Source organism: Pelophylax lessonae (assembly GCF_965119305.1).
Source record: "Pelophylax lessonae genome assembly, chromosome: 6".
Classification (NCBI taxonomy): domain Eukaryota; kingdom Metazoa; phylum Chordata; class Amphibia; order Anura; family Ranidae; genus Pelophylax; species Pelophylax lessonae.
The window spans coordinates 266,022,172-266,041,765 of NC_138773.1; the positions used below are offsets into that span (position 1 = coordinate 266,022,172).

At 41.6% G+C, this 19,594-nt stretch overlaps 1 protein-coding gene across 2 annotated transcripts in view; it reads left to right on the top strand.

Moving 5' to 3' along the window:
• KCNH7 (potassium voltage-gated channel subfamily H member 7) overlaps positions 1–19,594 on the top strand; it is a 657,816-nt gene that overhangs the window by 399,079 nt on the left and 239,143 nt on the right. The window contains exon 5 of one of the 2 annotated variants that reach the window (XM_082260896.1): positions 11,590–11,610. The exons of the other annotated variant lie outside the window; for it this stretch is intronic. Coding sequence (XP_082117022.1) covers positions 11,590–11,610 — 21 coding nt within the window. The remainder of the gene's footprint in view (positions 1–11,589; positions 11,611–19,594) is intronic. 2 annotated transcript variants of the gene reach the window in all.

Here is a 19,594-nt window from a genome sequence, read left to right on the forward strand (position 1 = left end):
ACTGTAGTAATGTCACTGGTACCCCCAAAAGTGTCAAAAATGTCAGTCAATGGTCCGATCTGTCCGCCCCAATGTCGCAGTCACGCAAAAAAAATCGCAGATCGCCGCCATTACGCGCTAAAAAAAAACAAAAATGACAAAAATCTTTCCCTTTGTTAGTAAACGCAATAACTTTTTGCGCAAACCAATCAAAATACTCTTTTTGCGATTTTTTTTTACCAAACATATGGCCTAAAATGTTAAAAAATTTAGATTTTTACATTTTTTTGGGGAATTTCATATAAAAAATGTGAAAAATATTGTTATTTTTGCAAAATTGACGCTCTTTTTTTGATTATAGCACATGATCAAAAAATCACACAGGTGATCAAATACCACCAAAGGAAAGCTCTGTTTGTGGGAAAAAAAGGACGCCAAATTAGTTTAGGTACAGCGTCGCACGACCGCGCAATTGTCCGTTAAAGTCACTCAGTGCCGAATCGCAAAATAGGCCCTGGTCAGGAAGGGGGTAAAATCTTCCGGGGCTTAAGTGGTTAAATGAGCACACTTTTTCATTAGTACATCATTATTTCAGCATCTAATGGATTGAGACAAAAATACGTTTACAAAACAGCATTATTAAAGTGGTTGTAAACCTCAGACATAAAATATGAACAAAGCATATCCCTCTATAGTGTGTACTTGTCTCAATCCAGAGCACTAAGTGTCATTTCTTTCTGCTGCCTTGTTCCTCTGCTATCAGAATGAATCACTTCTGACAAGTTTTCCTGACACCAAGCGAAAAAAGGTGACAGGGGAGGGATCTCCAATTGATTGACAATTTCAGCTCTGTTCATGTGTGCTGTGTGAAAGGGAGGGGGGGGGGGGGGGCGTGTCCCTTCCCTCCAATCTCTCTCACTGAGTTCTGTCTACTGTAATTTCAGCTCTCTGCCCCCTTTATTCTGAACACTCAGACAAGCTTTATAAATTCTGAACTTTTCACAGATGTGGAGAAGGGATGACCGACCCCAGATAAACAGATATAACTTGTGTAGGAGGATTTGTTACATTGTAAACGACCTGAGGCCAGTCACTTTACTGGGTATATGTAAGGGTTTACAACCACTTTATTTCCCTTATTGCATTAAGTCAGTTCCCAACCTCAATACCCTAAAAGGAAAAAAAAATATTCCTTTCACTAAAGCGTGTCTCAAGGCAATTTGTGGATAGAGTTTCAAGGGGTTAGACACTCCTGTCAGATTTTTATTGCGGTTTTGTTCTCTTTCAGCAGATTCACTTTCTCTATTTGTACTCTTGACCACTGTCACCGGGACTAGGAATATCCAAAATCTGAATTTTCAATAAAATAGAAATAGAGAGGAAATCTTCCATTAGGGACTCTGATCAGGGATTATGATCCTGCTAGTAAATCTGTTATTTTTCCGTTTCCTGTTATAAGAGTAGTGAGACACATTGAAATCACACTGCAGCGTTGTCACCCTATGGGCAGGATAGACTTAGATTGAAAATATAATCTTGAATGGAATTTTGAAAGCAGAAAAAATGGGCATTGCAATCTGCTACGCATAGCATAGCCGCAGACCAGCCAGGGTGTCCATGCTGACTCACATCCACAGCCAAATGCGAATATATGGGGGCAAGTGAGCATTAGAACTGGGCCATGGAGCAATGGAAGAAGGTGGCCTGGTCTGATGAATCATGTGGATGGATGGGTGAGTGTGCACCACTTACCTGAGGAAGAGATGGCACCAGGATGCAGTATGGGCAGAGGCAATGTGATGGTTTGGACAATGTTTTGCTGGGAATCTTTGAGTCCTGCCATTAATGTGGATGTTACGTGACATGTACCACCTACCTAAACATTGTAGCTGACCAAGTACACCCCTTAATGGCAACTGTATTTCCTGATTGCAGTGGCCTTTTTCAGCAGGATAATGCGCCCTGCCACACTGGAAAAATTGTTCAAGAATGGTTTGAGGAACACAGTAAGAGGTTTGAGGTGTTGAATTGGCCTCCAAATTCTCCAGATCTCAATCCAGTTGAGTATCTGTGGGATATGGTGGAAAAGCAAGCCTGATCCATGGAATTACAGGACAATGCAATTGTAATGATCATGCAATTTACAGGACTTAAAGGATCTGCTGCTGATGACTTAGTGCCAGATAACACACATGCCTTCAGAGGGTCAGGGCTGTTTGGGTGGCAAATGGACACTTGTTCAATATTAGGTGGGTGGTCATAAAGTGTGCGTGTGTGTGTATATATATATATATATATATATATATATATATATATATATCTGAATTGGGCCCAAAGCGTCAATATTTTGTGTGGCCACCATTATTTTCCAGCACTGCCTTAACCCTCTTGGGCATAGAGTTCACCAGAGCTTCACAGGTTGCCACTGGAGTCCTCTTCCACTCCTCCATGATGACATCACGGAGCTGGTGGATGTTAAAGACCTTGTGTTCCTCCACCTTCCGTTTGAGGAAGCCCCACAGATGCTCAATAGGGTTTAGGTCTGGAGACATGCTTGGCCAGTCCATCACCTTTACCCTCAGCTTCTTTAGCAAGGCAGTGGTCATCTTGGAGGTATGTTTGGGGTCGTTATTATGTTGGAATACTGCACTGTGGCCCAGTCTCTGAAAGAAGGGGATCATGCTGTGCTTCAGTATGTCACAGTGCATGTTGACATTCATGGTTCCTTCAATGAACTGTAGCTCCCCTGTGCCGGCAGCACTCATGCAGCCCCAGACTATGACACCCCCACCACCATGCTTGACTGTAGGCAAGACACACTTGTCTTTGTATTCCTCTCCTGATTTCTGCCACACACGCTTGAAACCATCTGAACCAAATACGTTTATCTTGGTCTCATCAGACCACAGGACATGGTTCCAGTAATCCATGTCCTCAGTCTGCTTGTTTTCAGCAAACTATATTTTGTGCATCATCTTTAGAAGAGGCTTCCTTCTGGGATGACAGCCATGCAGACCAATTTGATGCAGTGTGCGGCTTATGGTCTGAGCACTGACAGGCTGACCCCCCACCCCTTCAACCTCTGCAGCAATGCTGGCAGCACTCATACGTCTATTTCCCAAAAACAACCTCTGGATAAGACGCTGAGCACGTGCACTCAACTTTTTTGGTTGACCATGGCCAGGCCTGTTCTGAGTGGAATCTGTCCTGTTAAACTGCTGTATGGTCTTGGCCACTGCACTGCAGTTCAGTTTCAGTGTCCTGGCAATCTTCTTATAGCCTAGGCCAGTGATGGTGAACCTTGGCACTCCAGATGTTTTGGAACTACACTTCCCATGATGCTCATGCACTTTGCAGTGTAGTTGAGCACCATGGGAAATGTAGTTCCAAAACATCTGGGGTGCCAAGGTTCGCCATCACTGGCCTAGGCCATCTTTATGTAGAGCAACAATTCTTTTTTTCAGATCCTCAGAGAGTTCTTTGCCATGAGAGGTGCCATGTTGAACTTCCAGTGACCAGTATGAGAGAGTGAGAGCGATAACATCAAATTTAACACACCTGCTCCCCATTCACACCTGAGACCTTGTAACACTAACGAGTCACGTGACATCGGGGAGGGAAAATGGCTAACTGGGCCCAAATTGGATATTTTCACTTAGGGGTGTACTGACTTTTATTGCCAGTGGTTTAGACATTAATGGCTGTGTGTTGAGTTATTTTGAGGGGATAGCAAATTTACACTGTTATACAAGCTGTACACTCACTACTTTACATTGTAGCAAAGTGTCATTTCTTCAGTGTTGTCACATGAAAAGATATAATAAAATATTTACAAAAATGTGAGGGGTGTATACATACACTCACCTGCCACTTTATTAGGTACACCTGTTTAATTGCTTGGTAACACAAATTGCTTATCAGCCAATCACATGGTAGCAACTCAATGCATTTAGGCATCTAGACGTGGTGAAGACGACTTGCTGAAGTTCAAACCGGGCATCACAATGGGAAAGAAAGGGGATTTAAGTGACATTGAACATGGCATGGTTGTTGGTGTCAGTTAGGCTGGTCTGAGTATTTCTAAAACTGCTGATCTACTGGGATTTTTACGCACACCCATCTCTAGCCTTTACAGAGAATGGTCCGAAAAAGAGAAAATATCCAGTGAGCGGCAGTTGTGTGGATATAAATGCCTTGTTGATGTCAGAGGTCAGAGGAGAATGGGCAGACGGGTTACAGTTTATAGAAAGGCAACAGTATCTCAACCACTCGTTACAACCAAGGTATGCAGAATATCATCTTTGAATGCACAACACATCAAACCTTAAAGAGGTTGTAAACCAGAAAAAATGTTTTTTTTTTCTTTTTGCAACCTGAAAGAGAAACACACAATGAGCTAGTATACACCGCATACTAACTCATTATGAAATACTTACCTTAGAACGAGCCCCCGCCGTGCCACCCGCTTACCTGTATGACGTAGTTGCCCGTCTTCCGGGATCGCGGCATCCGGCCATCTGATTGGCCGGACCCGCGGTGACGTCACTCCCGCGCACGCGTGTGGGAGCCGACGGTCACGGCACGGGTCTCTGAAGAAACGGCACGAGCGGCCATTCCTTCAGAGCGCATGCACCAGTGACGTCACTGGCTGCATGTAAGGTAAATATCTCCTAAACGGTACATGTTTAGTAGATATTTACAGTACCTATAGGTAAGCCTTAAAGTTCCTCTTTAAAGCAGATAGGCTACAGCAGCAGAAGACCACACTGGGTGCCACTCCTGTCAGCTAAGAACGGGAAACTGAGGCTACAATTCGCACAGGCTCACCAAAATTTGACAATTGAAGATTGGAAAAAGGTTGCCTGGTCCGATGGGTCTCGATTTCAGCTGTGACATTCAGATGTTGGGGTCAGAATTTGGTGTAAACAACATGAAAGCATGGATCCATCCTGCCTTGTATCAACTGTTCATGCTGGTGGTGGTGTAATGGTTTCGGGATATTTTCTTTGCACACTTTTGGCCCCTTAGTACCAGTTGAGCATCATTTAAATGATTGGCGTATAATCGCTGACCATGTCCACCCCTTTATGACTACAGTGTACCCATCTTCTGATAGCTCCTTCCAGCAGGATAATGCACCATGTCACAAATCTCAAATCATCTCACCATTGGTTTCATAAACATGACAATGAGTTGGCTGTACCCCAATGGCCTCCACACTCACCAGATCTCATCCAATAGAGAACCTTTGGGATGTTTTGTAACGAGAGATTCGCATCATGGATGTGCAGCCAACAAATCTGCAGCAACTGCGTGATGCTATCATGTCAATTTAGACCAAAATCTCTGAGGAATGTTTCCAACACCTCGTTAAATTTATGCCATGAAGAATTAAGGCAGTTCTGAAGACAAAAGGGGGTCTAACCCGGTACTAGCAAGGCGTACCTAATAAAGTGTATATGTATAAAAATATATATACATAGTAGACGCTATGAACGGTACATTGTAAAACAATGCTTGGCAAATCTGGGAACCCCAGAGTGAAATATCTGTTTATGAAACAGCCCCAGGGTTATTTTTTTATTGAATTCTTCAGTTGATTGCCTACTAAGTTATGACCAGCTAAATGTATGGCACAGAAAATAACATTTATTTTGTTTTTGCAATATAATTTAAACTGAAAGGAGACTTCTAAGGAAAGACTCAATTAGATATCTAGTGGGTAGATTGTTCATCTAGGAAAGGCTAAAGCTCTCCATACGAAGGCACAAATGGCCCTTTAATGCAGAGATTTCTGCTGTTACAGATGACTGATAATGTATCTCTGGACAAAGATCAGAACACAGCTCCGTGACTAGATGAACTATCAGGCAGAGTACATGGAAATTCTCATTTGTTGCCAGATTAGGGCAGTGCTTGGAAATCAGTACTGATGATAGAGATGTGAACTAGACTTTCTATCCACGTAATCCAGCAATCACAATGGAGAGGGTTTTGTGCTGCGGTGACACACTACATTGACCTTCGGCAGTAATAATGGAGCGGTGAATTACCATACATGAAATTGTGCATGGCGCCTAATATATTTCTGTAGGGAAAACGCGGGACATAATATCCAAACCATTTCTTACAATTGCCTTGCTGTCTAATCATTCCTTGAAATGTGAAAGACGATAATGGGAAGTTGATATAAGAATAGTTTGCTCACACGATGCTCATGTGCCATTTACCTAAAGGGACAAAAGGGAATTTACCCCAAGCCTGTAAGAGTCTATTAAGAGACTTGCAAGCGTAGAGCTTGAGATTGCTCGGATCAGATTATCAGCCCTCTGCTTCCCAAGCCAACGCCACTTTTGCTCCTTTGTTTTTAACATGCTAATAAATATGTTGGTCCAGTGTTTTAGGACCTGCTCACACCTATGCATCACAATGTGTGCATTACAATGTAACAAAACACATCTTAGTTGGCTTCTCGTGGTTTTAATGGCTCTGGTTCACATATATCTGTTGTGGTGTGTCATAGAAAATAGTTAAAATATTCAAATTATTTTGATTCCTACAAATACAATATTGGCTCTCCAATATTCGCTATTCATTATTAAAGCGCTTACGTGTCAGCTATCCCTATCTGAACACGTATGCCACCATACACCTCTCTCCTCTAAACTGATCTCTACTCTCAGTTGAATAATTCCAACCACCATACCTATCATGAGAGAGACCTCTGGCACATCAGAGATATGGCAGATTGGTTGAAAATCTGGGCCACAATAACCTCCAACTCTATTCTATGGGGACCCTTCTCTAAAGGGGGATCTATGGGGGCCCTTTTCTAATGGAGGATTTCAGGGGATCATGGCCTGCTCTAAAAGGGGATCTATGGGGGACCCTGCTCTTAAGGGGGATCTATGGGAACCCTGCTCTAAAGGGGGATCTATAGGGACCCTGGCCTGCTCTAAAGGAGGATCTATGGGGACCCTGCTCTAAAGGAGGATCTATGGGGACCCTGCTCTAAAGGGAAATCTATGGGGACCGTGCTCTAAAGGGGGATCTATGGGGACCCTGCTCTAAAGGGGGATAAATGGGGACCCTGCTTTAAAAGAGGGTCTATGGGGACCCTGGCCTGCTCTAAAGGTGTACTATGGGGACCGTCTTGAAAGGGGGATCTATGGAGACCCTGCTCTAAAGGGGGATCTATGGGGACCCTGCTCTCAAGGGGGATATATTCCATGGATTCCCCTTTAGTGCAGGGTCCCCATAGATCCCCCTTTAGAGCAGACTAGGGTCCCCATAGATACTCCTTTTGAGCAGGGTCCCCATAGATCCCTCTTTAAAGAAGGGTCCCCACAGATCCCCCTTTAGAGAAGGGTCCCCAAAGATACTATGAGGGGACCCTGCTCTAAAGGGAAATCTATGGGGACCGTGCTCTAAAGGGGGATCTATGGGGACCCTGCTCTAAAGGGGGATATATGGGGACCCTGCTTTAAAAGAGGGTCTATGGGGACCGTGGCCTGCTCTAAAGGTGTACTATGGGGACCGTCTTGAAAGGGGGATCTATGGAGACCCTGCTCTAAAGGGGGATCTATGGGGACCCTGCTCTCAAGGGGGATATATTCCATGGATTCCCCTTTAGAGCAGGGTCCCCATAGATCCCCCTTTAGATCTATGGGGACCGTCTTGAAAGGGGGATCTATGGAGACCCTGCTCTAAAGGGGGATCTATGGGGACCCTGCTCTCAAGGGGGATATATTCCATGGATTCCCCTTTAGAGCAGGGTCCCCATAGATCCCCCTTTAGAGCAGACTAGGGTCCCCATAGTTACTCCTTTTGAGCAGGGTCCCCATAGATCCCTCTTTAAAGAAGGGTCCCCACAGATCCCCCTTTAGAGAAGGGTCCCCAAAGATACTATGAGGACCCTTCTCTAAAGGGGGATCTATGAGGACCCTGCTCTAAAGAGCGATCTATGGGGACCCTTCTCTAAAGGGGGATCTATGGGGACCTTGGCCTGCTCTAAAGGGGGATCTATGGGGGACATTTTTTTAAACTTATTTGTACTTGTAGAACTAGGCCAGAGAGTAGACAGGGTGTTGTTTGATGGTTTTAATTTGAAATGTTCCTTGGCATCCTTCACTAAGGTCTGTGCTTTGTAAAATATCCGCCTTTGTCCGTGCCTATCTCTGAACATAACTAAACTTTATTCATTGTCACATAGGGGTGACATGATTGGTGGGCACTGCTGGTACAAGTGTCATAAGGCTTTTTTTTTTTTTTTGTCACTGTATACGTAAACCCTCTCTAAAACCTTCTAAAAGCTTTAACATGGTAATGTAATTCTGAAAGTCGTTTTCAATTTTTGAAATCTGCAGCTTTCATTTAAACAACCTGGTATTCCTGACATGAAGGCCCTTCTTCAAACACTTTGTAGTAGGATGACATAGCCCTGATTCCTGTGCCAAGCAGCTGCCCTATTGATTACTAAACACAGCAGGTTGCCCAGTCAGCATGGGTGCCATTCAGAGATTTTCTCAGTGAATGCAAAGCATTCTCTGATTGGACAGGTGGAGATTTTGTCATCACCTCCCCGCCTCTCCACCTCATCCAATCAGAGAATTATTTTAATTCATTGAGAAAAAGTAAGCCAATCTCTGAATGGCACCCATGATCTACTGTGTTCACAATGCAGAAAGAGCAGCCACATGGCAAGGGACCTAGAATCTAGTGGAGATCATTGTAGTAGCAGTGCCTTTACAGTGGTTTCCAGCTTCCACGGGATCCAACGGGTTTGGTATATACTTCTACTTTAAGGTTTAGATCTACTTTAAAGTCAAACTCTTGGCAAAAAGCTAAATACACAGTTACAGTGCACATACACCGTATTACCAAAAGTATTGGGACGCCTGCCTTTACACGCACATGAACTTTATTGGCATCCCAGTCTTAGTCAATAGGGTTCATAATTAAGCTGGTTCACCCTTTTCAGCTATAACAGCTTCAACTCTTCTAGGAGGGTTGACCACAAGGTTTAGAAGTGTGTCTATGGGAATGTTTGACCATTCTTCCAGAAGCGCATTTGTGAGGTCAGGCATTGATGTTGGACTAGAAGGCCTGGCTCACTGTCTGTGCTCTAATTCATCCCAAAGGTGTTCTGTCGGGTTGAGGTCAGGACTCTGTGCAGCCCAGTCAAGTTCCTCCACCCCAAACTCACTCATCCATGTCTTTATGGACCTTGCTTTTTGCACTGGTCAAAATCATTTGGTAGAGGGGGGGGATTATGGTGTGGGGTTGTTTTTCAGGGGTTGGGCTTGGCCCCTTAGTTCCAGTGAAGGGAACTCTTATGGCATCAGCATACCAATACTTTTTGTACAATTTCATGCTCCCAACTATGTGGGAAAAGTTTGGGGATGACCCCTTTATGTTCCAACATGACTGCACACCAGTGCACAAGGTGCAAAAAGACATGGATGAACGAGTTTGGGGTGGAGGAACTTGACTGGCCTGCACAGAGTCCTGACCTCAACCCAATAGAACACCTTTGGCATGAATTAAAGCAGGGACTGCGAGCCAGGCCTTCTTGTCCAACATCAGTGCCTGACCTCACAAATGCGCTTCTGGAGGAATGGTCAAACATTCCCATAGACTCACTTCTAAACCTTGTGGACAGCCTTCCAGGAAGAGCTGAAGCTGTTATAGCTGCAAAGGGTGGGCCAACTAAATATTGAACCCTATGGACTAAGACTGGGATGCCATTAAAGGTCATGTGAGTGTAAAGGCAGGCGTCCCAACACTTTTGACAATATGGTGTACATTTACTTTTTTTAACCTGCCAATGGATTTGTAATTATTTACAGCCAATCTTGTGACGTCATTGTCACACATCTTCATGCTTTATTACTTAGAGATGTATTTATAAAAAATCTGCATTTCTGTTCGTCCACTGAAATATCCTGGTAAATTTGTTCTGTGCGAAAGGGGCAAAATCAAGAGTTCTCAACCAGTTCAAGAATATGTAAATGGTGAAAAAATACTGCATTATGGCCAAAGGATGGCACTGACTATCATTAGAAATAAGAATGCTCCTCAGCTCCATCTAGAGGCCACAATGAAATATTTTTCACATTCACACATTCGAATTGCAGAGAACATACCCTGAAAGCATTTGATTTTGCCCCATTTGTTTAGAACAAATGAACGGTGCAATTTCGATGGACAAACAGCTATGCATTGTTTGTAAACATACCCCTTAGTGTGCAGCTGACCTGAAACAAGTGTGCAATACAGACCTAACTTATTGCATGCTTGTTTCAGGTCAGTGGCTCGCTAGGTTGTAATGCCAGGATCATGGTAACAGACAGGATCTTGGTGACAGTCCTGAAGCCTGCCAGTGAGCAATAACTAATGACTAACAGGGTAATTTCAAATACACTGATGAAATACGCATTTGATTGTGAACTATATTCGGTTAATTCTGTTCAGCCAGTCCTGTGATTCACACACCCCTGCCACAATACCTAGTTGCCACCACATTCCTAGTATGTGTTACCTTCCTGTCTCCTCCCTAATAATGGAACCATGAAACATTATAATCTTAATTCTGAGGGTCTGCCTTAGTCCCCCCCCCCCCCCTATAAAGTGCCCAATCACCTCCCAGTCCTGCTTCCAGTCCCTGAAGACATGTTAGTTTGGCAGCATTGTGCAATTCAATTCAGCTTGTCTAAAATACAATTATTTACTTGTTATAGTCTTATCTTCGCTATGAGGGGAACTGTGGGAAGATAATACAAACACAGATTTTAGGCAGCTTTATTAGCGGTATTTCAAAATGCATTTAATGTTAAATTATTATATTACTTTTTTTTTGCCGGCCTATCAACTTGAAACAAATGATAGGTGCCCTTCCCCTGTGTGTCAGATCTGATAAAAACAATATTTGATGATTATTTTTTTCTTTCCAAATACTATAGAAATAATGTAGCCGCACAGCTTACACAATGCAGTACATGTATGTACTGTTATTTGTGGATTGTGTAACCTGCCAAAAGATCTTTAATTCTGTTTTGCTACTCTTGAGATGCACACACCCATGCCAAACAGCATAGGCAGGTTACTGACGTGACTTTTTTCCACTTTTTAAAACAATTCAGCTTGGTTAAAGACTTGCTGCAGCCTGTGATTGGCTATTGAAAGAGTAAAAGTTAACTGTTGAGGTCATCACTCTGCTCTAATTTTTTACAGTGTTATGCAATTAAATAGAGCATCAGTGTTACATTTCTGGCCTACATCTCCCAATGCCGTACATGATATTACAGGATAAAGTACTATTTATTAATAAATGCGTTCATTTTATTTTTAAAGAATGTCTATGTAAATCAGATGTAGCTTTTTTTTTAACTGCCTATAATTCTACTTCAGTAGGGACTAGTTTTGTATATGTTTGGATTGTATTCTGTGATAATTCTGTAATTTATCTAACTTGAATTGCTGCAACCAACATGTATAAATGTTTTAATGTTCTATGTGTTTTCTATGTTTTGATTTGCTTGTTATGTTTATAGTTTTCTACCACATTTAGAATGTTCTCTTTTATATTTCCTTTGTTCTGCTGAATATCAGATAATGGTCGCGATATCAAAGGTAACGTGTGACTTGGCGAATGTTTTTTTTTTTTTATCTGACGCTTAAAGAGTGCCACTTTTGTTCGGCATGTTAACTTGCCTGTTGCATGATCAATAGAATCTGGTGCCCTCTGCTGGCCCAATAATGACTATGCACATTATTGAATCAGTATTTCAGGCTAGAAAACAGCGGTAAATGCTACATATTCCAATTATTTATAGTGAATTGCATATGCTTCTAACGTTCACAAAGTCACTATACTCCTAACCGCTGGTTTATGTATTTTTTGAATTTACAGGGTTGGAAGTACAGTATTCTAGTTAACTCCTTTGCTGCCAGACCACCGTTGTTAATTGGTTTATTCTTCCTCTGGTAGCAAAGAGGTAAATTGAAAGAAGCAAAATTTGCCTAATTACTTCATTCACTCCTCTTTTGTCTCCTTAAAAATAGTTTCACATTCCTGGATGGCAGGGGGTATGGCCTATTTTGTTTTTTGTTTTTTTGAGTTTAAATATTCATGCATGTGTGTCTGAATTATTGAGTGCACTGGAATGGTTTGCCATGAACATATCTCTTTAACCACCTGAGTACCAGCCTGTAAATTCCCGTTCATCGCCAGGCCATTTTTTAGTCTTCAATTCTTTAATAGTTTGAAGGACAGTTACTCATACAACAGTGTATCCAAATGAATTTGGGTGTGATTATTTTTAAACAGATATCGCTTCCTTTCAACTTCCTTATTGTACAAAAAAATAAAAAAAGACAAACACGTTTGAAAAAAAATAAATAATTCCTGTGCGATATCAAATACAAATGCCAGGACAGTACAAACACCCCCAGAATTCCCCCTTTTCAGAAAGGGGACCCTCTAAGCTGATCTCCTTTTTTGCCACAATGTTTTGGCAATGAAACATTCTGGTACTGAGGTGCTTAAGGTTTGCATAATCTTTAAAAGAAAATAAAACTTCCATAATCGTTTGTGGTCAGGGGCACTTTAAAACCCCCCACCTTAAATCTGTTGATGCCAATCCCCTTTTTCCTGTAATCCCTCCTCTCCTTCCAACGTTGTGAAAGAAAGGGGAGGGCTGAATGTTTGTAAACACAGGCAGTGTTTACATTTGTGGTTGCTGAGATTGGTTCACGGCTTTCACAAGGTACAGAGCCACTCTGATTGACTCTTTACCTAGTGGTTTCTCATATGATTTAAGAACATCAGTGAGGCTTCTTTCGAATTCCCCCAGATACCTGGCAGCCTTAATCAGTGGTAGGAGGAGGGCAGCCAAGAATTCCGGCGTATAAATTAGGTCCACGCCCCCCCAACTCCTTGTGCTGTATATTTTATAATACCAACTACATTTAAATTAAAGCAGGGGATGTGAGATCTTCTCATAACAGGAACAGTAGGTAGGCAGACCTTAGGAATCGAGGAGAAAAATACAAAATACAATTTTCTTTAGATTTACCAAAACCATATAATATGAGGTCAAACCTAAACACTTTCAATGTGTGTGCAATCAGGCAGGCCCTTGCACTACATAGTTGATGGTAAATCTAAAGGAAATTGAATAAGAAAATTGTATAATGTATGGCCAGCTTTTGGGATACAAAACCAGTGACTAATTTGACCTGATGGCATCCACAAAGGACTGAAATATATTTTGAGTGAATCATCTAAGGTTCTTAATGAGGGATAAGCACAACTGAGGGTTTTCATTTCCCCAAAATTTCAGTCAAACATGAGAGATTTGTGCAAAATGTGGACATTTTGGTGAAAAGCACTGGAGTCTACAGAGTAGGTGAGGCTACTGGGGGCCTTTATTGACCCCTAAAGTTTACAAAATCTGTTTTTAACTGTTCTTTGTTCTTGTGTAAAAAAAAAAAAAAAACCATCAGCCATATTATTTCAGTTCTTTCCACAGCTAAAGAAAGATGCCACAGACAGTAAAACATAACAGAATGAAATGAAAAATAAAATATACATAAATTAATATAAAATTAATTAAAAATAAAATTGAAACCCCCACAAAGTATACAACTAAATACACAAAAGAGAAAAAACAAAAAAAAAAAAACAAATAACACCAAATACAATAAACAATCCTAAATACAACCACCAAAACAAAACAATAAGCCCCGGTTCACACTAGGGCGACCAGTGAGGCGACATGGTCGCCTCACAGGTCGCCGCAGGTCGCCTCCCATAGGGAAGCTGCGGACCCGTTCTAATAGGAGCGACACAAGTCGCTCCGACCTAGAAAAAGGGTCCGGAGCTTCTTTGGGGCGACCAGGAGGCGACCGCCATAGACTTCAATGTTATGAAGTCTGTGGCGGCCGCTCCGAGGTCGCGGCGCGCTGCTCGCACCGCGATCTCGGAGGTCGCCCCTGCAAGTAGCGTCGCTCATATGTGAACCGGCGCTAAAGGAAACTGATAAAGAAAAAGGAAATATTGAAATGAGTAATTTTGTGGTCAATCACTTTTCGTTCTGCCCAAATCCTTATAGTTCAGGACTGAAGAATAACCGGTTCCTATGAACCACCCAGAGGTCACACAAAGGACTATACGCTGCAAAGAGTTTTACTTATTTTGTTTCACAGCTCATCAAATTACGTTTAAACAGCAATAATTAGCTTTTTATTGATTCAGCCTATGTATCCTTTTTCTACCCTTTGTGATGAATGGATGAATTCTTAGATCAGAGAAGTCATCCTGTACAGTAAGATCTGATGGATACAATGCAGGCAATGCTGCCCAGGCAATAAGCTGCCCAGACATAACCAAAAACCTACATATTGGACCAAATGAAAAGCGATTTGAAGTACAAGGGGTCTTCAAAAAGTTTCCACATTTTTTTTTAACTCTGTTTATTAAGAATTTCAAAAACGTATTACATCGCTTGTCTACATAGTCACCAGCTAATGGCAATGCCATCAGCAAAAAAGTGTTTTGGTTGAGTGCCTAGCCACTGATTAACAGCTGCTTTCACATCATCATCACATGAAAATCTTCTTCCAGCTAACCACTTCAGTGAAGGAAGGTTTTACCCCTTCCTGACCAGGCCATTTTTTTTCAATACGGCACTGCATTGTTTTAACTGACAATTGCGCGGTCGTGCAACGTTTTACCCAAATAAAATTGATGTCCTTTTTTTCCCACAAATAGAGCTTTCTTTTGGTGGTATTTGATCACATCTGTGGTTTTTATTTTTTGCACTATAAACAAAAAAATGACTGACAATTAAAAAAAAAAAAAAAACATTTTTTTTTCATTTCTGCTATAAAACACATCCAATAAAAAAAAAATATAAAAAATATAAAAATTCTAATTTCTTCATTAATTTAGGTCAATATGTATTCTGCTACATGGACAGGAGAGTAATATATCCAGCAGAGGTATAGTTCACCTGCACGACATCCCTGTATAGAATATAGAATGGGAAAAATGCTCCCAAAGGAAGCTGGGATTTAATATATACAGTGTTGGTTGGAGATGACAAGGAGAGTCTCTTATTACTATGTATTGGAACAATTATCCAAATTTCCACTACCAATTTGAAATCCATACAAATAGTTTAGGGCAAAGATCCAACAGGAGACTGCAGGGTGGAACTCCTATGAGCTGGCCGCAGGAGGAAGCATCAGATCTTAATTGACAAGCTCAATGAAAGATTGAATGAAGCTGAACTATTGGAACCTATGAATAGATTAAGTAAAATACAAACTTTTGTATCTTATTTCATCTATTCTATATTATGCTACATGTTTTTGGTAAAAAAAAAAAAAAATCCCAATACAAACTATGAAATAGATTTATTGACTTTTACATTTTTTATTGTTTTTACTATTAATGGCGTTGATCAGCAATTTTTAGCGGAACTGCGACATTGCGACAGACCAATCTGAAACTAAAGGCCCGTACACACGTACCGAATGTCGGCCGAACGATCGGCCGTCTTTTGTCTGGTGCTGTCCTGACGGTTGAAAAGTGCTAAAGACTGCACACAAATTTTGTCGGCCAACAACAGCCGACTGCAGAAGTGATGTCATGTGATGGTTAACTTTCCGTGTGTTTTTTCTTCTCTGAGCATGCCCAGTCTTGCACATGTGCTGTTTGTCGGCCGAAATCTGTACTGACTGGCGAACAATCGGCTGTTCTGGTGTTGGCCAACAAAAATTTTAATGCCTGCACACCAGATTCTGTTCGGCCGAAAAGTCGCAGTCGGTTGTCGGAAGCATCATACTAACAAGCCGACAATCGGCCGATCGGTCGGTGGCCGAATATTTACGGCCGACAATCGCTACGTGTGTACGGGGCTTTAGTGACATTTTAGGGGACCAGTGACACCAATACAGTAATCACTACTAAAGAAAAAATGCACTGTCACTGTATAAATGACACTGGCAGGGAAGGGGTTTAAAGCGGAGTTCCAGCCACAAAAACATTTTTTACCTAAAAATACTCCCCTAATCCTAAGCTATCCCCAATGACACTAATACTATTCCCACATTACAGTAGAGTACAGTAGATGAATATAGATAAAATCTTACCTTTAAAATTGATTGAAGAGCGAGGCCATCTCCGTTGTGGGCGTCTGAAGCTGCTGTGTCCCACTCTGTGTCCTTCCTCCTGGTTTCAGCTACCCAGAATGCAGATCGCAATCTCGCGCATGCGCAGTAGATTACGATCGGCAATCAGAGGAGCGATCGGCCATTCCCATTGCACCCTGGGATTGATGATGCTCATCTGCCAGGATGCAATGCAAAGGAGGAAGTGACGTCGGGGGGTCGCGGCCACATAAGTAGGAGGAAGGAAGGAAGGTAAGTTTATTTCCATTAAAAACAAGGTAAGTGAAACAAAAAAAAAAATATTAATTATCCAATTCTTTTTAAGGTTTTTTTACTCTACCTGATGCTGCAACGTTTTTTTTTAGGGTGGAACTCCGCTTTAACGTCAGCGGCAATCAAAGGGTTAAGTGTGCTCCTAGGGAGTGATTTCTAACTGTGGGGGGAATGGATGCACTAGAGGAAAACAGAGATGCGTGTTTCTGCTTAGCAGAAAAACAAGATCTCCATTTTCCTCTGTGACAGAATGGTGGGTCTGCCTTGTTTACATAGGCAGATCACCATTCTGCCTCTCCTCAAAATGATTGGCGGGTCCCGGCAGCCAGAGGAACCACTGATTGGCTCCCGCTGTGTCCAATCACATCGGGAGCGGGGCCACAGTATATATGTGGCAGACGGTCTGGAAGTAGTTAAAGCTTCTTTGAGCAGGTCAAAAAGGTGGAAATCAGATGGCTGATATACTTTTCCATGTAAAACCTGTAAAATCCTAATAAAAATATATTAGACATTAACATTAAATAAATAAATAGTCATCCAAAATGTATTAGTTGTCCAGGAGTGGAAGGGAAATGTTTACTGAATGGATGAGCTCATCGCGAGTCTCTCACTTAGCAGCTCATCCATTCAGAGTGCATTCCACTGATATCCAGTTTTACAGAACGCTGCAGCCAACACACGTGGCATGCAGTTCATTACTGCTAATTTATTTTTGCAGTTCACATGTCCAAATAATGCTTTTGTCTGGAGTTCAGCTTTAGGCTCCGTTCACATCTAGGCGTTTTGGGGCGTTTTTGGGGAGTTTTTCTGCTCTAGGATCAGCTCTCAAAACGCCCAACAAGACAAATCCTATTCATTTCAATGGCCCCTGTTCACATCTGAGCGTTTTGACGCTGTTTACAAAACGCCCAACGCTCAAAAAAGTACATGAGCTTCTTTTTGGGCAGATTACAGGCGTTTTCAATTGGTATCTATTCAATCAAAAAACGACTGCACAAAAAACGCCTGAAAATCGCGGTAAAAATCGAGCGAGAACGCTACGCTCAGGTGTGAATGTAGCCTTAAAATAAATAAAAAATAAAGTTAAAAAAAAATGCATAACCCATTACAATATATCTCAGTATGTTTTAATGTCAATTATTTTTTTTAAATATATTCACTATATTACCAAAAGTATTAGGAGTGTGTCTATGGGAATGTTTGACCATTCTTCCAGAAGCGCATTTGTGAGGTCAGGCACTGATGTGGATGAGAAGGCCTGGCTCGCAGTCTCCACTCTAATCAATTCCAAAAGTGTTATTTTGGGTTGAGGTCGGGGGCCATCCCCAAACTGTTCCCACAAAGTTGGGAGCACGATATTGTACGATTATTTATGTATATAAAATGAATGGGCAAATTTCCATGTATAAAACAGTATAATATTTAAAAAAATAATTGTAATTTGATAATGTCAAAATAGAGTAGCATAGTAACAATATAAAGTTTCAATTGAGCAGTTATCTAAGTTTATCTATATTATACAACTTTATACCTCTAACTCAGGGGGACGTAATAAATAACTCAGCAGAAATAATTCTATTTTATTAAAACCTATAGTTAAAACCTACATGTACAAAGCTAAGAATATTCTTGTAACTTCTTGTACAGTGCGCCTGTCTATCATGATTCGTGGCAAACCATTCCATGTGGCATTTGATTGTGAAATTACTAGCTTGCATGCTGTGTATGATTATGTGATTATGATAACATAGTGTATAGTTACTAACTGTTGTGTATATTTGTTGTCACTGTTCTAATGGAGTTACTAATCTTCTAAATGGATGTTTAATGATATGAAACATGCTCTTATGAAAATTATATACCAGAATCCTACATATATTGAGGTTCGGTTAAATGGTGCGTCTTAATATCCAATTCAGTTTAAATCAGCCAAGTACATTCCAGGTTCATCAAAACAAAAGGCATAAAAAGTCCTACAGCTTATTTCCTTTAACCACTTCTGGACCAGACGATTTTCCCCTTTAACCACTTAAGCCCCAGAAGATTTTACCCCCTTCCTGACCAGGGCCTTTTTTGCGATTCGGCACTGCGTGACTTTAATGGACAATTGCGTGGTCATGCAACGCTGTACCTAAACGAATTTGACATCCTTTTTTTCCCACAAACAGAGCTTTCTTTTGGTGGTATTTGATCACCTGTGCGATTTTTACTTTTTGCGCTATAAACAAAAAAAGAGCGTCAATTTTGCAAAAATAACAATATTTTTCACATTTTTTTATATGAAATTCCCCCCCAAAAAAATGTAAAAATCTAAATTTTTTAACATTTTTGGCCAATTTGTTTTCTGCTACATATGTTTGGTAAAAAAAAATCTCAAAAAGCGTATTTTGATTGGTTTGCGCAAAAGTTATTGCGTTTACTAACTAAGGGAAAGATATCTGTCATTTTTGGTGTTTTTTTTTTTAACGCGTAATGGCGGCGATCTGCGATTTTTTTTGGCGGTACTGCGACATTGCGGCGGACAGATCGGACCCTTGACTGACATTTTTGACACTTTTGGGGTTACCAGTGACATTACTGCAGTAATCAGTGCTGTACATATGCACTGTTACTGCAAAATGACACTGGCAGGGAAGAGGTTAACTTTATTGGGGAAGGAGGGGTTAAGTGTGTCCCTAGGGGCGTGATTCTTACTGTGATTGGACATGGCTACTGGTGTAGGAACAGTGGTCAACGGTCCTACATAGTAGAACCGTATGATCACCATTCCTACACTGGGGAGAATGACAGGCGGCTTGTTTACATTAGCCGCCTGCCTTTCTCCCTTCACGGCGGACGATTGCGAGTAACACGCACGGAATTCTCAGGGAACAAGCCGGGGCGGGCGCGCGCCTCCGCAGGCGCACGTTTGCCCGCTATTGGCTCACAAGCAAGTGACAGACTAGTGATGTATATATACGTCACTTTGCCTGGCTGGGGCTAACTGCCGCAATATATGTACTTGCGGCAGTCGGCAACCAGTTAAGACCGGAAGATTTTGCTGCTTAATGACCAGGCCACTTTTTTCAACTTGGCACTGCGTGACTTTAACTGACAATTGCGCGGTCATGCAATGCTGTACCCAAACGAAATGTACGTCCTTTTTTCCCCCACTAACAAAGCTTTC